At 39.6% G+C, this 19,371-nt stretch overlaps 1 protein-coding gene across 2 annotated transcripts in view; it reads right to left on the bottom strand.

Annotated features, from left to right (window-relative positions):
• Positions 1-939: 939 nt before the first annotated feature.
• STX1A (syntaxin 1A) overlaps positions 940-19,371 on the bottom strand; it is an 88,913-nt gene continuing 70,481 nt past the window's right edge. Inside the window, exons 4-10 of one of the 2 annotated variants that reach the window (XM_063449487.1) lie at positions 14,110-14,184; positions 11,982-12,055; positions 10,029-10,137; positions 5,180-5,253; positions 4,761-4,898; positions 2,744-2,854; positions 940-2,174 (exon numbers count right to left, since the gene is read on the bottom strand). In XM_063449487.1, the coding sequence (XP_063305557.1) occupies positions 2,097-2,174; positions 2,744-2,854; positions 4,761-4,898; positions 5,180-5,253; positions 10,029-10,137; positions 11,982-12,055; positions 14,110-14,184 (659 nt within the window). In that variant the 3' untranslated portion in view covers positions 940-2,096. Of the gene's footprint in view, positions 2,175-2,743; positions 2,855-3,368; positions 3,423-4,760; positions 4,899-5,179; positions 5,254-10,028; positions 10,138-11,981; positions 12,056-14,109; positions 14,185-19,371 lie in introns of those variants that run through there. The other variant, XM_063449496.1, reaches the window with a different exon arrangement.

Below are 19,371 nucleotides of genomic sequence, written 5' to 3'. Positions count from 1 at the left end.
CACAGTAATAGTCACCTGCACACACAGATATCCCCCTAAAATAGCTAAAACTAAAAACAAACTAAAAACTACTTCCAAAAATATTTAGCTTTGATATTAATGAGTTTTTTGGGTTCATTGAGAACATGGTTGTTGTTCAATAATAAAATTAATCCTCAAAAATACAACTTGCCTAATAATTCTGCACTCCCTGTAGAAACATAGAATGTGACGGCAGATAAGAACCATTCGGCCCATCTAGCCTGCCCAATTTTCTAAATACTTTCATTAGTCCCTGGCCTTATCTTATAGTTAAACTCCCTCACTATGTTAACCTCTACCACTTCAGCTTGAAGGCTTTTCCATGCATCCACTACCCTCTCTGTAAAGTAATACTTCCTGATATTATTTTTAAACCTTTGTCCCTCTAATTTAAGACTATTAGAAAAAGTTAGACTTTCTGACAGACCATCTTAAAGGAATACTCCAAGCAAACAACTGCTTCAATGGTCATGGTGTAAGAACTGCCATGACATTGTCCCAGCCTAATCTGTCAAAATATTTTGCATGGCTTGGAGCATTCTTGGGTCCACCGGGTGCCCATACTAGTTCCTTGCACCTGGTGGCACCCAGTGACATTTCAAACCATGCTAAAATGATTTACCAGATTGTGATGTGAATGTGCCAGGGCACTTCTAGCACTATAACCACTACAGCAGGGTGTAATGGTTATGCAGTGGTTATGTTACTTAGAATATTCCTTAAATGGTCAGCTTTCATATTACCATTCCTTTATTTCCTTCAATAATCAATATTGCATCTTTCAAATATACCTTTTAACAGTGTTCATAAGTTAAAGTATTGTTTAATTTAATGGATCGAAAAGTAGATTCATTTAGGGTCTAAACAGGTAAAACTGGCAAACATACGTGTACTTTTTAATAAAAGAGCCAACTCTGATTTCTTGCATCTTCCCAAACTCACATAATTTATTAAATGCCACACAAGGGGTGCAGACAAATTACACCAGGAAGATAAAACACCAAATATAAAACTCTCTGCACAAAAGCATGCTGGTGATTAATCCCTTCAGGGTTGGGAAGACCTTGTAAAAAACGCTTTGCAGCCCTGAAAGGGTTAACTCCTGACTGGAACAAGCTGTAAGGCACATCAGGGCTTGGTTAACCATCACAAACTCAACGGATGGTGCTGCACTGCCCTACTGCGACATCTTCACAGCTTCAATGACTCTGGACTTGCTTCACATATCAATTCTGCATACGTGGGTTTGAGAGAGACATTGAGGTTGACACCTTGCTCACAAAATTGCAAAAATGGAATGTATGCACTTAATTTAAAAAACAAACAAACAAAAACAAATAGCAAAAATAAAAAGAACCCAAAAAGGGATGTGCCCCTCTCCAGGAGAGGTAATGATAAAGGATCACACTAAACAGACTCCAACCTTGAATAGTTTAACCAAACACTGAGACCCTATCATGCAAAGGGGAGGCCAACATGGTCTGTCCAACGCGCTGTCCCCAAGTTGTTGTTTTTTTGCTTTATAGAGGGGGAGGAATGTTCGGGGCCTAAGTAAAAGAAATAACTGTTGACTGTGCTTGGCATCTTGGCCCAACACTGGTGTCTAAGTTGACCTTGGCAGAGACAAATCTAGCTCCAAACCCAAAAGGCATCTGGTGGGCACTGGGACAGAATACAAAGGCAGTGCTGGAGGTCTAACCTTATATTGATCCCTAAAAGCACCTGGCTGGATCTGTCATTAGAAAAGAAAAAATATTAAGAAACCAACAACAAGAAACAAAAAAATAAATAAAAAAAAACGCTCTTCTTGATGAGAAGAACAGAGGAGCATCACTTCGCAACCCATGTGTTGTCAGTGATCTTACGTCATTATAACTGTTCCTCCCCCTTCCATACAGAAAAGTGAATCGCTCTCTGGGTACGTGCGCTGGGTTACACACAGGGTTGTCATGCAGAGGGGCTCTCCAATCGGGAAGCGTGTTTTCGCGGTCAGTCCCCCATTAACAGGTGTGGCTCGCACCATGTGCCACTTTTTTTTCCGCCATATGTCCAGAACATGCGACCTACTGCTGCCCCTATCCGAAAATTCCTCCAAACGTTGACGCGATGACAATACCAAGTACCACACAGCAGATAATGATCATGATCTTCTTCTGTAAAAGTAAAACAAATATGTAAAGGTCATTGTTTGCAAATGAGATGTCTACATTTCCTAGGTATTGTGATTTTGTATTTAGTTAAATACAAAATTAAGCTGACCACTCTAGTAAAAACAGCTTTTTTTTTATCAATAACTACAACATAAAAATAAACTTTCTACATATTGAGTTAATAAATCGAGAAGAATTGCTATCCAATCCGTCTTACTGCACTGTAACTGGATAATGTCACCTAAAGGCAATCGCAATAAACATAATGGTTTCAAATGCATTTATATTCTCATGATGAGCCAGGACCCATGGTAAGATAGGTCAAAACTGCACTCTATAATTTTATTAAAAATCCAATTGCTGCCCAGCCTTGCGAATTTGGTAAACACAGATGGGTATGTTCTGCATCTATCCTTGTACTAAAACATTAATCTTTTAAACTGAATTCAATCCTTTTAAATGTTTGACTTTGTTGAATTTGTGTAACACCAGCAAAATGAAAGGATAGAAATTCAGATGTAAAATGTCATTGCGGATATTAATACAAGCGTTGCTTAAAAGCACATACTCACCCTCCTAGCTTTACTCTGGTACTTGACGGCCTTTTTGGTATCAGAGACGGCCCTTTCCACATAATCCACGGCATGTTCCACATTATACTCTATACGATCTATCATCTCTCCCTGGTAGTGGTGCATAAAAGGGAAAACGGGGAACAGGAGAAAAAGAAGAGGCCGAAAAGGAAGAGCAGGAGAGATTGGGAAGACATCGAAACAGGAGACATAAAGACCATGAAAGCGAGAGAACCATATAGAGAGAAGCAGGAGCATTGAGTATTGAGTGAGATCAGAGAGATACAATGTGTACATAGAGAGTGGAAAAAGAGAATTGAAGAGAACGGAGAAAAAAAACAGAATCGTGGAATGATATTAGAAGAACCATCAGGCAAAGTCAAGGGAGAAAAGAGAAACCAAGATTTGGCAGAAAAAGAGACGTGAAGAAGTGCAGAAAGAATAAAGACGTTATGAGATTGACAAGACATACATGAAGGGTAATAAATAGAAAGTAGAAGAAGCGTGCAGAAAGACAACAGAGAGACCAAGAAGTGACGCAAGAAGTGAGGGACAACAGAGGAGGGCCAGAGAAAAAGAGAATCTTAATATGTTGGATATTAAACTTTCTCGCCACGCTGGTTACCTGTTCTTCTGTGGGTGATTTTCAACCCCACCTGCTGCTCCGATAAGCTATAACCTGCGTGTAAAGACAAACAGCAGGTCAGGTGACTGAAATCCGAGCAATGGACTCCGTAACAAAAGCCAAAGGCACAACATGCAGATTTAATCACACACATGCAGTGGGAAACCAAGCACTACATACACAGAACATCACATCAGCAAACCCCTTTAGAATGTTTACACACAATTAAAGAGTACTGTTTGCGAAGCAGAAACAGCATTAAAAAAAAGATAGAATTTCTTCTTCCAGTTTTGTTATTATTTATTATCATTTATAAAGCATCAACATATTCCACAGAGCTGTGCAACAGATAGACTAACAAACAAGTTGCGGAACAATATGTGAACTAACAAGTGCCCAAAAGGTAGATCCCTAGATGTTTTAAAACTACAACATCCATAATGCTGCCCAGCCTTGTGAATTACATTTAGAATGGCAAATCATGGAAGCTGTAGTTTTAAAACATCTGATGTAGAGAAACAAACTGCTGAGGCCTGGGTTTGCAGATGGGTAGTATAATGTCTGTTTTCCTCATGCCAACTATCACCTACCTAGACTAACATTATCACATGCTAACTAGGCATTGTGGGAAATATCTGAGACCTATTCTATATAATTGAATTACCATTAGGGTCATCCACCTTGTGAGCATCGATCACAGCCTGGTTTGGTAAGAGCTCACATCACGTGCTGCAAAACTTGGGGTTGTGCAGCAAATGCAGGAACCTCAAATGTAATTACTTCTTATTTTTTCTTTATTTTGTATTTGCTGTTCTGGCATATGTTTTCCAAGCCCTATCTATATATTACATTGAAGAAAAAAAGAAGAATGGACCAAATATAGCCGGGAGTGCCTGGGACTTATTATTATATAAGTAACCTAATTCTTATATCCAAGCGAAGCAGAAAATGCATGCGTAAACGTAGCACCCACCAGAGAGGAATGTTACGTTGTGTGCCAAGAAACAAGTTGCAGTTTTAGACAAAAGACATTTATTCAGAAAGGTGACCGGCATGCTGGAATTACACTTAACGTTATCACACCACAACAACAACGAAAAAAACCAAGAAAACAGCAATACCTACCAGCTGAGCTCTCATCACACATGCAGCATGGGAAGCAAACACAGGAGGGTAGGTCAGAAACCCGTTGCCCATATGGCAAGGTTAACCAGAGCACCTCCATTTTATATATATTAATACTGTAACAGGTAACATTGATCCACCCCACACCCTCCCTTATGGTAATTGCAGAAAATATGGGATACAAAATTATGTCTAATAATCTGCATTGTAAATGGCGTATTCTACCAACAAGGTCCGGGTCCCATCCGAGTAGAAGACCATACACACCTGACTCTCCACCAGCATTGCCATGTCCATAAACATGTCATGCAGCTCGCGGATGCTGTTCTCCAATTTAATGATTTCGCTGTGCCGAGTCTCGATTTCATTCAGAGCCTGCTTGGTGATGCTTGAGTCCATGATGATCTACAAAGACAAAACATGTTCGCGTGAATCTGAGCTGCCAAGAGACTGTAACGGAGGTCACATCATCAAAATATTATCGTAACACAAAAATCAGGGTCACAGTTAGACCTAGGACAACTAGTCATCGAGTGGCATCTTCTGAGTTGTGGGGGAAGTCTGCAGCAATAAATTGTTCCACAATGTGAATCTTCATTTTATTATTTAGTTGACAGTATGGGACATGTAGGCAGCAAAAGTGGCAGTGCACACTCATGATATGGTTTTTGTTATAGCTCACGTACTCCCGAGGAGAAGATGGCCGGGTTCCCACTCTCTAACATGTCTTCTAGTTCTTCACTTGTTGTGGTTCTTCCAGCTGTAAAATAAAAATGATATTCAATATATTCTGCAAGGACAGGGTAAAGGAAGCATTTAGCATAGGTAAATTTACATGAATATAATTATCAAATTGTATGTTTACAGTTACAATTATAAATTAATAAGGACAGGGAATGAAATGCATTATGACCAGTGCTTTCAGCAAAACTGCACAAGCCAAGCAATTACAGGTTTATAAATCGGTAAATAACTGTGTGAAGCACCAGAGACAAAAATGTACAAAATAACATGATTTTAAAATGGTTCCATTGAACTGTGCAGACAAGCAGTAAGTGGGACGTTTCTTTATTGTCTGAATGTGTCATTTAAAAAAATCTTGATTTTGAGGCATATTTAAATAATAAGAGTCATGGACATGTAAAAAAAGATACACAATGGGACGGGAATATACCGTGCCACATCTTATCTTCTACCTGATGGGGTCTAATTCAAATTCATTGCAATTCACCGGACTCTAAATGGAATTCAGCTATAGTCAGACTTTGGTTATTATGTCCACGTGGATTTTAATTTGTTAGAATTTCGAGTTTAATGAACAGATCCTGTCACAGCATATGGAGCCATAATCAGTCTCAAACTTCAGTAAAGAAGAGACCATTCAGAGCCCCTGGTAATAACTTGCCCCAGCTGATCTGGTGGCTAGTTTATCCCTTATTTTGTCACTGACAGCACCGTAAAAAGCACACGGACAACCTGAAGATTTTTTTCTGGCCCTAAAATTAAGTTGAGTAAAACCATTTATAGCCACTTTTTGTTGTAATGAAAAATATCTGGTCAAGAAATCATCGCTTCTTTATAATACCTCCTGGCGTTTACCTATTAAAAATAATCTGTTGATGTTTAAATGCAATGTTCAGCATTTATTCTTATCTTTGTTTAGTATCGATGTTCCCTTGCGTTATCTGCTTAAGACATAGGATTCATTATAATCCGTATTATATACCATAACTACTACTGCCTCGGGGACACTGATACCCATTAGTGGTCTGATTCCAAGATATATTACAAAGATAAACACTGGGATCCGTTATAATTCCTGTATGAAGCAGTTAATTCCAATGTAAACATATAAGAATAATAATAACACCAGGACGCCCTGTAGCTAGGCTCACAGACATTTCCAGCTATAGCAGACATTTGTCCATCTCTTCGTACTCATGCTCTGAGTACCCTGTCACCTTGGATATGTGCTGTGCCACAGATGATGTTGTCTTTTATAGAAACAGATAAGACATCTCCTGGAGGCCACAACAACAATTCCTGATACCACATTATATAACAATTCAACAGAAAAAATTATGTCTATAATGGAAAGGCATACAAACAATTTTCTGTAATTTTTCCAAAACACCTGCAAACGGAGCATCTTTTAACAAAAAGAAACACACTAATTGTGTAATTGAGTAGAACTGGTTTCTGTGTGCACTGTTGACCAGCTGTTAGGTAGTCACAATTAGCTCCAAGTGGTCACTGTAGTGGCCTAATGTGGCAGGCCAACGTAAAAATACTACTGATGGTAAGGGTGTATGAAATATAGCAACTCAGTGTTGAGTTCTGATACATTTTTAAAAAGACAATTTTGGGGACTCAAATCATTTCATCTTAGGGAGTTGGTTATAGTGCCTAAAGTCCCCCGGCACCGTCCCTTTATTCAGTGTTAAATTGTTTCCAACCAGTTTAACACTGAATGAGGATCCCTAGCCACCCATAGCCCAGCACCCACTGGAAGTACGGCTAAGCATTCTGTAACGAATAACACCATTATGGCTCAACATTCTACCTGATGGCTATTCCCACACGTCACCTCTTTGGCAATCATTGCATTTTCTTTTTGTACCTTTCTGGATGCAAATCAAACTGCACTAACCTACAAAGCACACAATAACTCCACTCCTCACTACATTTCCTCTCCACTCAACAAATACACCCCTTCTCATTTCCTTCACTCTGTGAGTGACCTACCAATGACATATTTTTGTCCCCACACCGCTAACTCTTATCTGCAGGTTTTTTTTTTTTTAAGGGCTGCCCCTATTCTTATGAAATTCTCTACCCAGTGCCATCAGACTGTCCCGTTGCCTCCAGCCCTTGAAGAAGTCATTGAAAACACATCTCTTTAGAAAATCCAATCATCTTCCTGGATGACGATTCTCTCATTAAACTGCCATCCGCAGTTTTCTCATTTCTATAGCCCAGCTCTCTATCTCCTTTCAATGTTCGCAAGTTCCACACAGCACGTTTACTAGTTTATTTTAACACAGGCATCTTATCAATCAATCCCTGCCCCCTCTGACATGCTGTTATTTCTCTTGTGTGTCTATAACATTTCCTCACAGATTGTAAGAGGCAGGGCTTTCTTCACCTCTTTTCTCTGTTATTTTGTATGCCAATTATTTGCTGTCAAATACCCCCATTCTAATTGTCAAGCACTATGGAATATGCTGGCGCTAAATAAATATCAATAATAATTACAAAAATCCTTCTAGTCATACCAATTCATACCAGCAATGGTGATAGGCTGAAAGCAGTCAGCTGACACTCTCAGACACTCACAACTGTCCATTGTATTGCTTAGGCGAATGTGGAAGCATTACTCTGAGCAGCAGAGGGGATAAGCTGCTGGGGACTCTCGTTTAGTATTAAAACATTAAAAATGTTTTAACACATAATGGAAGGACAGCACCAGGGGAATCCAGACACTACAACCACTTCAATGAGATTGAGCAGTTGCAGTGACTACAGTGTCCCTTTAATAATGTTTTCTCTAAGATGGAAACGTATTAAAGGGACATTATAGACACCCAAACCAATTCATCTCATTGAAGTGGACTGGGTGAGGTGCCCCTGTATTCCAAACAGCTACTATAGCCACTTCCTAGAAACTAATGTAGTTAACTCCATGAAACGACGCTGGGCTTCTTCATGCTTTGATGAGGACATCCATGTTTTCAAAATCCCCATAGGAAAGCACTGATTCGAAGCTTTCCTACAGGAAAGCTCTAGGGGCGCAGCGCTCGCCACACATGCATTAGGTTCCCCTTTTGGGTGACATCAATGGTAGTTGAGACCAATCCTGCGCAGAGTCATCTTGACGCTGGAAACAGGTAAATGTAAAAATGCTTTTTAAACTTTTATACACCATGTGGGGGCGGGTGGGGGCGGTGGCAGACCTAAATAAATAGGCAGAGGGACCCTGTGGTATATACTGTAAAGAATACAGTTTTGTGTTCTTAATGCTATAGTGTTCCTTTAAGTAGTAGTTTCTTTAGGAGGAAAGTCAGATTATTTTTAAGTAGTATGGACATACCGGTACATGTCTGCAAATAAAGTTTTTTCTTACTACAATACTATCCAAAATGGCCACCACACTGGAATCCCCACAAGGTCGGTCAAGCTCCAAGACAAAGCAGTGGAGGGAGGTTTCTGATGCATGATTCGATGCTTTCTGCCAAGCATTTTGGAAACACATCTCTAACAGATCTCAGGTGCTTACCTCTCCTGCTAAACAATTATCCAATGATGCTGACTCATCCACCTGTTCTTTTTCCGGGCTGGAGGCGCACTTGGAGATATCTCCATGCCACAGTCCATGCACCCATGGAGGACTCCGGACCCAAGATTCAGCCACAGGAGACATATGGGAGCGGCTCCCATAGAGGCCACGGGCCGAAGTTGCAGGGACCTGAAGCATTGTGAGTCCCAAGCCACTCGTTTGCCGAGCTGTCAGCAAATTCTAGCCCATCTACTAAATACACAGGGGGACAGCGAGTCCGGTGTAGAGCTAACTCGCGGTACGATATAAAGCAGGAGCTCCAGCTTTGTTTCCCAGGATCGGCAGCAGCGAGACAGAGAGCTGCCTTTGGCAGGGAGCTAGACTTTCTGCCATGGCCCATCTGTGGCATTGGGTGACCAAATCTATAGCCTGGTTCCGAACTGCCTTCCTAACTTGGCCCATTAAAGGCATAGCCTGAACGACCTAGGCAGTTTCCTCCAGCTGAGATGATAGTTTAATTTGTTTTATCTTTATCCCAGTAGTTTTCCTGCATCCTAAATACTAATATTTGATTTCTTGTGTTTAATCTCTTAGTACTTCTCATGTCTAGAAATGCAATCTATTTCTATGCGCACAATATCAGTTCAGCCTAGACAAGCCTGTTTAGCCTGCTATGTACCGGTATCTTGTGCTACCTTTCTTGTTTTACTAAAAAAAATGGATCCATCACCCAAATATGCTTATATCCCAAATCTGTACTGCTTTACTGTACTGAATTGCACACTTTTACCATTGCTTGAATTTTGTATACATCCATCTCAATAAAATTCAGATAGACAACAAAACTGGGTTCCCTACATAACAAAACATAACCTGATACGGTCCTTTGAGAAACAATGTTTAAATGAGAAGGAAACATCAATGAGTTTTTTTTATTATTAATTATTCAGTAAACTGCCAATCTTTAAGAATTGACAACAGAATTGCAAAAGTTTAGGAACAATAACCCAAACCAGATAAAAAGTTTCTATTTTAACGATTTGTCTTTTTGACCTAAAATGTACAGTTCCTTTGCGAATTCTTCACATTCCCAAGTTTAATGCATAACCCATGTATATTTTTGTTTCACAATAAAAACTAAAAACGTTGTTTCAAAATAAAATGTAAATAGATCGGTAAAAATGTCTAACAATATAAACACTCAAATTTCCTTTGGAATCACTGGTTGGTTGTCAAAGCTATATTCAGTTAGAACTTACTGATTTCCAGCTGCCTCTGGATACGGCCCTTGCATCGCTCACGGTAATCCGACTGTGTGGCATTATATTCCGACATGACATCGACAAACTTGCGTGACAAAGTTGAATGCTGGAAAAAGACATAAGAGAATCTATCAGCATCTTGAATGTAATATTTGAGATAGAGGAAAATACTACACAAGGCAAACTGAATGGTGCATAATTGGGTGTAACTTCTCTGCGCATCTCTGCAGCCATCAGTACCAGACCGGCGGCAAAGTTTCTCCCTTCAGTAACAGCGATAGAGATTCGCTTCTATATGAAATTTGTTTAGGGAATGGAGCGGAGTTTAAATAATAATAAAAAGCATTTCCACTAACAGCAGCATCGGACAACAGTATTTAAAGTATTTTTAAAGTATCTGTTAAAACTCCTTTCTTTAAAAATGGCTTCCTACTCAGAGGCTCGAAGAAGTATATAAGGTCTGGCCAGTGTCCCATAACCAACTTTGATTAGTGCTCTTATAATATCTAAAAGTAATAATCTGTGGGTCTGAGTCCTGTTAAAAGTCAGCTTATTATGTGCTATAATAAATTAGAACAATATATCTTGTAGCACCCATCTCCTCAGTTACACACAGTGCTACTGTAAAGCTAAAAAGATGCCAGAGGCTTGTATTACCTGTCGTAGATTACAGAGGTTAATGACTGCAGATTATTTTTCCCAATAAAAATGTATACAGGTCACTTCTAGTTATGTGAAAAAGCAGCCATATAATCTGAAGGTTATTAAATGTGACAAGGACATAAACATTAATTATAGTCACCCAGCATTCCTTATTAGGAAATCTTCGCCTTAGTGGCTAATTCATATCGTTAACTGGACCGTTACAGTGACCTCCACATTTCACTCTACTGCATTAACAAAAACGGGGTAGGAAAGAATTAGCTACAAATAAGTAATTCGTAAGAAGCTTATACAAATGAACACCAGTAATTTTGGCAGATATTCCTGAAGTCTGACAGGGTCTTATGGTCGTAATTGTATAACATTAACAGATCTAAAATAACTCGCAGCTTGATGAATCAGCGCCTGACAAAGACACGGTACACAGTGACCCAACCTCATGCAAGGTAAAATAACACTAACAACATCAAACACAGCCTGTCAACGCGCAATCCCAAAAATGTAAATACTTAAAAAGAATAGAAAATGTGCATCTGGGAGTGTTAGGATTATGCACATAACATAGCAGAACGTTGTTGTCTGGTTCAGTTTTATTTCTGGTAACCCTCTACTCCAGTACAATCATCTAGTTGCCCTTTGAAGAAGAATTTCGGATATGTTTATAGACGGTGAAAGGGGAAGGTTATAATTAAAATATATATATATTTTTTTATCATCTCTCATTACGGCGTAGTGTTTTTAGCATATTTTTAGAACATATTAAGGGTTTCACCCCAATATTTAAAAAGAAAAAGTAAAGGCGTTTGGATCAAAGTAAGTATATATGCTCACATCCCCATAGACATTTGAATGGAACCTGGCCTTATTTTGTCATCATATTTAAAAAATTACATCACAAGGTAAATAAAACAAAACAAACATCTCTTGGCTATAAAGACAGACTCCGAATGCAGTAGCCCCGGGTAGCTAAATGTCAAAGGGATTAACAGGCTGCTAAGGTGAACTGACAAAATTTGATTGATTTCTGACCTTTGTGCCAACCATTCCAAGGAGCTGCTGCTCTGTGCCGTGTAATAGTAAGCCTGGCACACTCCCGTACATACAGAAAGGGTTGGGCGATACCCAACATGTGATAAGCGTGGCATCAGTGATAAATGTGACCTTTCTTAATTCTTTCAATATGATAAAGGAAACCAACCTTGCACAAACACAAGGTCCTGCCGATAGAGATAAATAGAATTGGCAGAGACAGGGAGAAAAATAAATAAATAAGGTACTATGACCCACCTGTGTCTTCCGTATGCGTAGGTCTGCTGATGAGCGATTCATTGCTTCCTCTTGTTCTATGCTCTGTTCAATGCCTGCCGCAGATACAACATTTAGTAAATTTAATTGAGAACTTGCTAACAAGCTGTAAAACAAAAGCACGTTGCTTATTTTTTTTTATCCCTCTTTAGGATCAATGGCATCCACTAGAATGAGTGAAATGTTTAAAAAAGAACCGACACATTTTCACTTCTCATTGTTTTAAACGTTTATTACATTTAAATGAAACTTGACGATCTTTTTTAATTGTGTATTGTTATCCTTTTGAGAAAACTTTTTTAACTTCTGCTACTCAACCTAACTTGCCCGTTGCTGCAGGTTCCCACCGAGCCATTGCAGCAGCAGGCAAGTTCGGCTGCAAAGCCGCTGGTCAGATAACAGTAAAATCTGACCCAACATGGCTGCTCAGCCAGATAAAAAAGGTGATTTTTTCTCAGAAAAACAAATATGCATTAATTTAAATAATATCATTATGTTTCATTAAATGTAATGAACTTTAAACAAAAGAATAGTCAACATCTGGTGAATAGTTGTCCTTTAACTTGATAGACTAGATCATTTTATTTTATTATTATTAGTTATTACAACTTTAAGATCAAAATGTTTCCAGACCAAAAGTTGGGTCACTAGACTGGATGATATTTTGGTTGCTTGCAAAATTGGTGTAAGCCTGACGGAAGCACAAAGAAGTTGCTACAAGGGCTCGATCAGGGCATTGACGTAATATTATGGTCGTGAATCAGAACATGATGGATTTTTAAAAGGACTGCCGTCAACATAATGACGTCCCATAATTCTTATCATTGTAAAAGTAATCCAAAGGCAGCAAAGGTGTAAGAGGTAATCCCTCAATGAGGTGAACAGCATTTTGGGTTCTTGGAGTTGGTGGGTTAAGCACAGCCTCAATACTGCTGTGCAGTTTCCAGCGTTTTATGAACACTGTTTACATCCTATTGTATTTTCTAGCTGTGATGTTCTTGAGATAAATGTTCCCATTGTTGTGTCATTTCTGATGTGCACCCATTGTGCACTTTGGCTAGATCTATATAAAGACATGGTTTGCAGGCGATATGTGTTGGAAAAGAAATTCTTAATTAGAAGGTGTGAAATTGTAATGCTGGCAGTGGAATGGGACAACGTGTTCAAGTTTATGGGTGTGTGGAAACATGTCAGGAATCTAAAGAAAGAACAAAAAAATTATATATACACACACATACACATTTATTAATGTGAGTTCGTATTCGCAGTTTAAATTATTTTTATAGAGAAACATAATCTGCTTCATCCACATTACAAGAAATGTCCAGTATATTAGCAAAAACAAGGAATTACTTTTCTTTTTAAGCTCTTTATCTAATGTTGGACATACAAGACCCATCATTTACAGGAGGCTCTTTTTGAGCCACACATACTGGGCTTTGTAAGGTGAGACCTTTCTTTGGTTTCTGACCTCCTAAATCTCATGACTCTAGATCTGCCTGTTAGGCCTCTTAGCACTTGAACATTTTCAGGAACAGCTCTGGGCCCACACCTTACCTAAGCCCAAGTATGCAATATAAAACACAGGGAACTACTCATGGATCTCCAGATATTTTTGAACACCACTCCCGTGGTGTTTGGCCTTCTGGTAATTTCCCATAATGCTTAGCCAGACCCACGAGCATGTTGGATGCCAAAATTAGCCATCAATGATATAGGCAGGAGTAGGCAAATGTTGGCACGCTAGATGTTGTGAACTAAATCACCCAATTTTTCTCCTACAACCATAATGCTGGTAAAGCATCAGGGGTGATGTAGTCTACAGCACCAAGACTGGCAAAGGTTGCCTACACCTGGTTTTGGCCCTAGGTATCCAACTGCCCGAAACGGTCATAGAATTGTGGCTGCTGCTAAATGGCTGTCCTGAAGTTGGACACTGAGGGCATAGGGCTTTGTGTGCTTAGACAAAGAAAGTCTTAAGACTACAAAATAGACATGAGGTGAAGGTATAAAGTTACAAGTTACCATGGTAACAGTCAACACCAGGAAAGTAGGCAAATGCTCATCCAGTATTTTAGAGGCTATTTTGAGAAACATTGGGAGCACTCACTCTTCAGCTTGGAGCGAACCTTGTTGGCAGTCTTTTTGATATCTGACATCAATTCCTCCAGCTCCACCTTGGTTTCTGCAGGAAGAAAGAACAGTTTAAGAAATGGAATGGTGGCGAGAAGAAGCAACAGTTTATCTTTATAGTATGTGTGATATATATGTATACACACAGGCACCTCTCTATAAATACATCCGAGTAGCTGAAGGGGACAGAGAAGAGCCTGATGGTCTAGTAAGATCTGGTAACCTACTCCCCAGAAATGTTTTCAATCCCCTTTACTCCTGGAAGTACAATACTGCAACGTGTTAGTAGGGATTAGGGTAAAAACATTCCACTTACAGCCTCCAGGTTGCAAATTTTAGTGGTTTATGGATTGTATTAAAAAAACTAATCTAGAGGCATTTGTAACCTTCTATTAGTTTATCATTTGTTGCTAAAGTGCATCTTTCATTATCTACTGTTTTTATCAATCCAGGTATAAAATCAGACAACTTTTTAAATCAGGAATCATAAGCTAAAAAAGCACAGAAAAATTCAACATTCCATTAAAATAAGGAACATTTTCATAAACCAGGTTCCTAAATCAGAGAAGTATGAATATCCTAGTGAGCAGCCAACCAAAGGACACAGTGAAAACAAAGAAAGAAAATAAATTGTGTAATCTCCATATTGAGTATGTAGCAATATACTAAAGATCTTTCTAGAACAGAAACATTTTTCAACCAAGACACATTTCGATTTCCAAATTACACTTCATCAGCTTACAAATAAGACAGAAAGCAGCTTCATCTCCAGTATTTTGAGCTGTTCATATTTACACATACATGTGGTATCCAATCTATAATCAGTATGCAGTAGATCTATCGGGCCTGTAATGTGCCATGGCCGGAGGTTGAGGGGCATGTGAGATAACTGTGGCCTCTTTAAAAAGGCAATTGGCAAGCCAACACAGAACGGGGGAATATAAAGTAGCAGCTGTTATAATGATCCCATCACAACAATAATGATATCATAGCCAACATGGTATTGTTCTGTGCACGATTTAATGTACAGTGCAAAAATGATAGCTTAGTCAATGTTTCATTTGGTATACTGGAGGTGAAACACAAATAATGGTATACTGTACATGTCAGCAGTGCTGGGTGAAAATTAAAATGACAGGTATGATTGCTCCCCCCTAATAAAAATAAATAGATAATAAGTAAAATAAATCAATAGGTATGAAAATATGGCAGCCCACGCTCAATCCAATTCCCTTAAAAAATAAATAAATAAATAAACTTAAATTTTTTGTATCAATACATTTCAAAGTTTATCCAAACTTCCATTGCTTATCCTATCCCTTTAAAATATCTGTAGCTGTCCTGCGTTTTGCTCTCGGAGATGCCCCTTAATCTCAAATCCCTGCTATGATTGCTACCTCTTCTGGGAATTTCATAAGTCTGCCTGTTATATGAAGAAAATACACAGTTCTGGCAGTAATTAAATGAACATTTTGTGTAATTTTTATTTTATTTATTTTTTACAATTTAGTATATAGGTATGGGGGAAAAAAAAAAGAGTCTACAGCCTTTGCAAGACGTTCCCACTATACCTGATACAGATTTTCAGTCTATGCTAGGGACTCCAGTCTCTATGGTAGAGCCACAATCGTGGCTTTTCAATGAGCTATATGAACTGTAGAAGAGGGGAAGCTCTAGCACTTTTATAAACTTTCACAAAAATAACAGCCTGAAGTGCTGTATGTGTGTGGAGTGTTCCTAATAATTTCCTCTCCTTAAATTGGTTATAGTGCATTAGGTCCCCTGGCACTGTCACACCATTCAGTGTCGAACCATTTTCAAGCAGTCTAACTCTAAATAAAGGTCATTGGCCACCACCCACTTGAGGCACAGCAAAGGTTACTACTCACTTCCTTCTAGCTATACCAATTCGTATCAGCGATGAGTGCTGTGATAGGGTGAATGGGGTCAGCTGGCTCTCTCGGACAATCACAGCAATCTTTTAGCATTAAAACATTTAAAGTGGTTTAATGCTTAAAGGAAAAATGGCCCCAGGGGATTCCAGACACTATAACAGAAAGCAATAACCGTGCCTACAGTGACCCTTTAAGAGTTGCCTGGCCAATACATAAGCTAAAATTCACAGAGATGAGTTCTGAATATTTATTTATTTATTTATTTATTTATTTATTTATAAAATATTTTACCAGGAAAGATACATTGAGATTTCTCTTGTTTTCAAGTATGTCCTGGGTCCACAAATCATTGCATTGTTACATTAGGGTACAATAAAATACAAAAACAATATTAATAGGGGGGCGGAGCCTAACCAGCGAACTGGCAAGACGTGTACTGCAGGAGCTCCTGCAACACGGGCGCTGTAAATGCCCACCTGCCGAGCTACAGAGTTCAAATACTCCTGCCAATGTGCCCAGGACATGGAGGAAGTCTGCCGGAACACACAGCTACCAAACACGACACCCGGGATGACCGAGCACCGCAACGGCAGAGCGGGGCCTAGCTCGAGAGGAGGCGAGGAAAGACGGCCGCTTTCCCGCCAAAAGCAAACAGCCGCAAGCGACTACGAGTTCTTACCCCCCCCCCTATGGACCGGTGGGGGAGATCCCGGTCCCCGCCGGGCGGGGAGCCCCATGCTCGACACCATAGGACTATATCTGCAACTCCATCGAGTAAGGTGGGAGCAGGGGCACCCAAGATGGCGGACATAAGCGCATCCAGCACGAAAAGCAAGCAACCACCCACCAAACAAGTCCACGACACACTGGTAAGAGACTCAATCAGTGTAAAACCGCAGGTGGAGCCCCGGGCCACGCGGCCTATAGAGACACAAAGTAAACGAGGCACTACTAAGATGGCGGCCCAACACAGGCCCCAAGCAAGAGACACATACACCAAACGATCGACACAGCCCATGGAGGCGTTAGACCGGCTATATAAAAGCTTCTGTGCAGTACTCCACAACCGTGGAGCGACATACTACCAAGCATTGAAAGCAGTGGCCCTCTGGATGCGCCCAGCAACCAGGCGCCGCCATTATGACGCACTGCCGAGGGCCCCAAGAGCGACCATCCAGCGGTGTCATTACAATTCACCAGAAAGGCGGGACCCGACTACTAGACGGGCAGGTACAAGCACCCGTTCCCATACAAGCAAGGACAGGAATACCATACAAGTCCCACATATACTCACCACACCGAACCCAAGATCCAGAACTCAATGCGGCCCACAGCGACCCCATACAGCCACAACTGTCGGCCGGACCAACGTACAGAGGGTCACCCCACCGTCCACCGATGGAACCGAAACTGAGCACATAGGCGCTGGTGAACCCGCCTGTCCACACAGACTGATCCCACGGCGATGCCTTGACCCACTCTGCCTGCGTGCCCTTGAGGTCTGCCTACCCCGAACGGGCATGGGCTGAATGAGACTGATTTGCGGACACATAACCCTCTCTAAATCTACCCTTGCTTTTTATAATCTCAATGTTTAAATGTTTGAATGTTTAGCCTCTCAGTATAGCCTGCACCATATAGAGTCAAAAAAGCTGCAGCATTTATGATACCTGAGACCGACCTTCCCTGTTTTTCTTTTCTTTTCTTTCTTTTAAGCATGCCTTTCACTATGAACGGCCTCAACGTAAACGGAGAATTAACTGTAACTACACTCTAACAAATATAACCCAAGCTCTGTATTATACCGGGTTTAACGCCTAGAATAGGGCAGGAGTTATACTAGAATGTATTTTGACACGCTAGCTTACGTTACGCCCATACTAAAACAAGCGATATAACGAGGTTAAAATGTTTTAAAAAGTTTAGCATGTCTGTTTATTATTTTTATCTAAGCCTCTCTTGAAAAATAACGGTTTAAGTACACGATAAGTTAGTCTACACTGGGGACACCCTAAGTTACCCAAATATAGTTGTCCAGATATATCAGCGAAGATACCTTTCGACCAAGTAACGGAATTACCTGTCGGTACCTCTAAGGTACGCTGAAGCAGACGAGTTATTTAGCAATATGTTTATCGTAGTTCATTCATTAATGCCTAACGTATCACTATGTTCGTCAAAAAAAAAATTCTGTGCAATTTCTCTATGCCACTGTTTTACCCATATACGTTTCAATATAAATGCACGCTGTTGTGGCGTATGTAATTCAGATGTAATCACCTGCAAACCAAAAATAAAGAATTCAAAACAATATTAATACACAATAAATACAAAATTTAACATAGAACAGGTAGGAAATATATAATCAACCATGACAGGTGCATTCTGTTTTGAGGCATGTAGAGAGGGATCTCTTAAAGGATTTTAGGCCTGGGGAAGATTTGAAAGTGTGCGGGAGGTTGTTCCACAATTGCGGTGCTCTGTAGGAGAAGGAGGATCGGGCCGCTTTCTTTTTGTATTGAGGTAGACTAAGTAAAGTGTTGGTACTGGATCGGAGGTTATAGGAAGTGGGAACAGCTGGGGAAAGCATTTTGTTCATGTAGGGTGGGAGTTTCCCAGAAAAGCTCTTAAACACAAGGCTGGAAAGATGAAGGGTGCGTCTGGATTCCAGCGACAGCCAGTTTAGTTATTTTATATCCCTGGGTCCCCCATTTTTGTAAACTTACTAAACTATGTTTAGAGCACAGCAGCAATTAACATTCCCCATCATAATAAGACCTCCATTTAATATTGTTGGGTAGGCTTTTCAAACAATTTCAGATTTATGGATAAGCCTTTAAAATTACTTAATATTTTGAATAATATGTGAATATATATTTTTTTTCTTTCAACTTGAAATTTCTTCAAGTTTTTGCATAATCCAAAATAAGAAAAACTCCATAGGGAATTTAGATTGCACAAAGTAGGTGGGGGGAATCACATATGTATTGACAATGTATCCAGTATCCACCACAGCTAAATAGCAGTGCTAAATAATCAAACATCCAGGCTTGTTTCATAATATTCAGCAATAAAGCAAGCCCTTTTGGCAGGCAAAATATTTAAATATATATTTATATTTAAAAAAAATATATATATTTTTGAAAAGCTTATCCAAAATTGTTAATTCAAGGTTTTAGTCAGAAAAGTGGGTAATTTGAAGGTCCAAGGTCACAGATCTAACCTTTACAGAGGATAAAAGGACAAGAAGCAGCACATATTTTAGGAAATGTTTAGCGATTCAAAACATTAAAATTTCTGTACATTAGAGAATGAGTATACATTAAATATCAGGCATTCTTTAA

This window comes from Pelobates fuscus, chromosome 1, assembly GCF_036172605.1.
Source record: "Pelobates fuscus isolate aPelFus1 chromosome 1, aPelFus1.pri, whole genome shotgun sequence".
NCBI classification, from domain to species: domain Eukaryota; kingdom Metazoa; phylum Chordata; class Amphibia; order Anura; family Pelobatidae; genus Pelobates; species Pelobates fuscus.
Note: the sequence above shows the minus strand (reverse complement) of the source record. Positions and strands in the feature narration are given on the sequence as shown.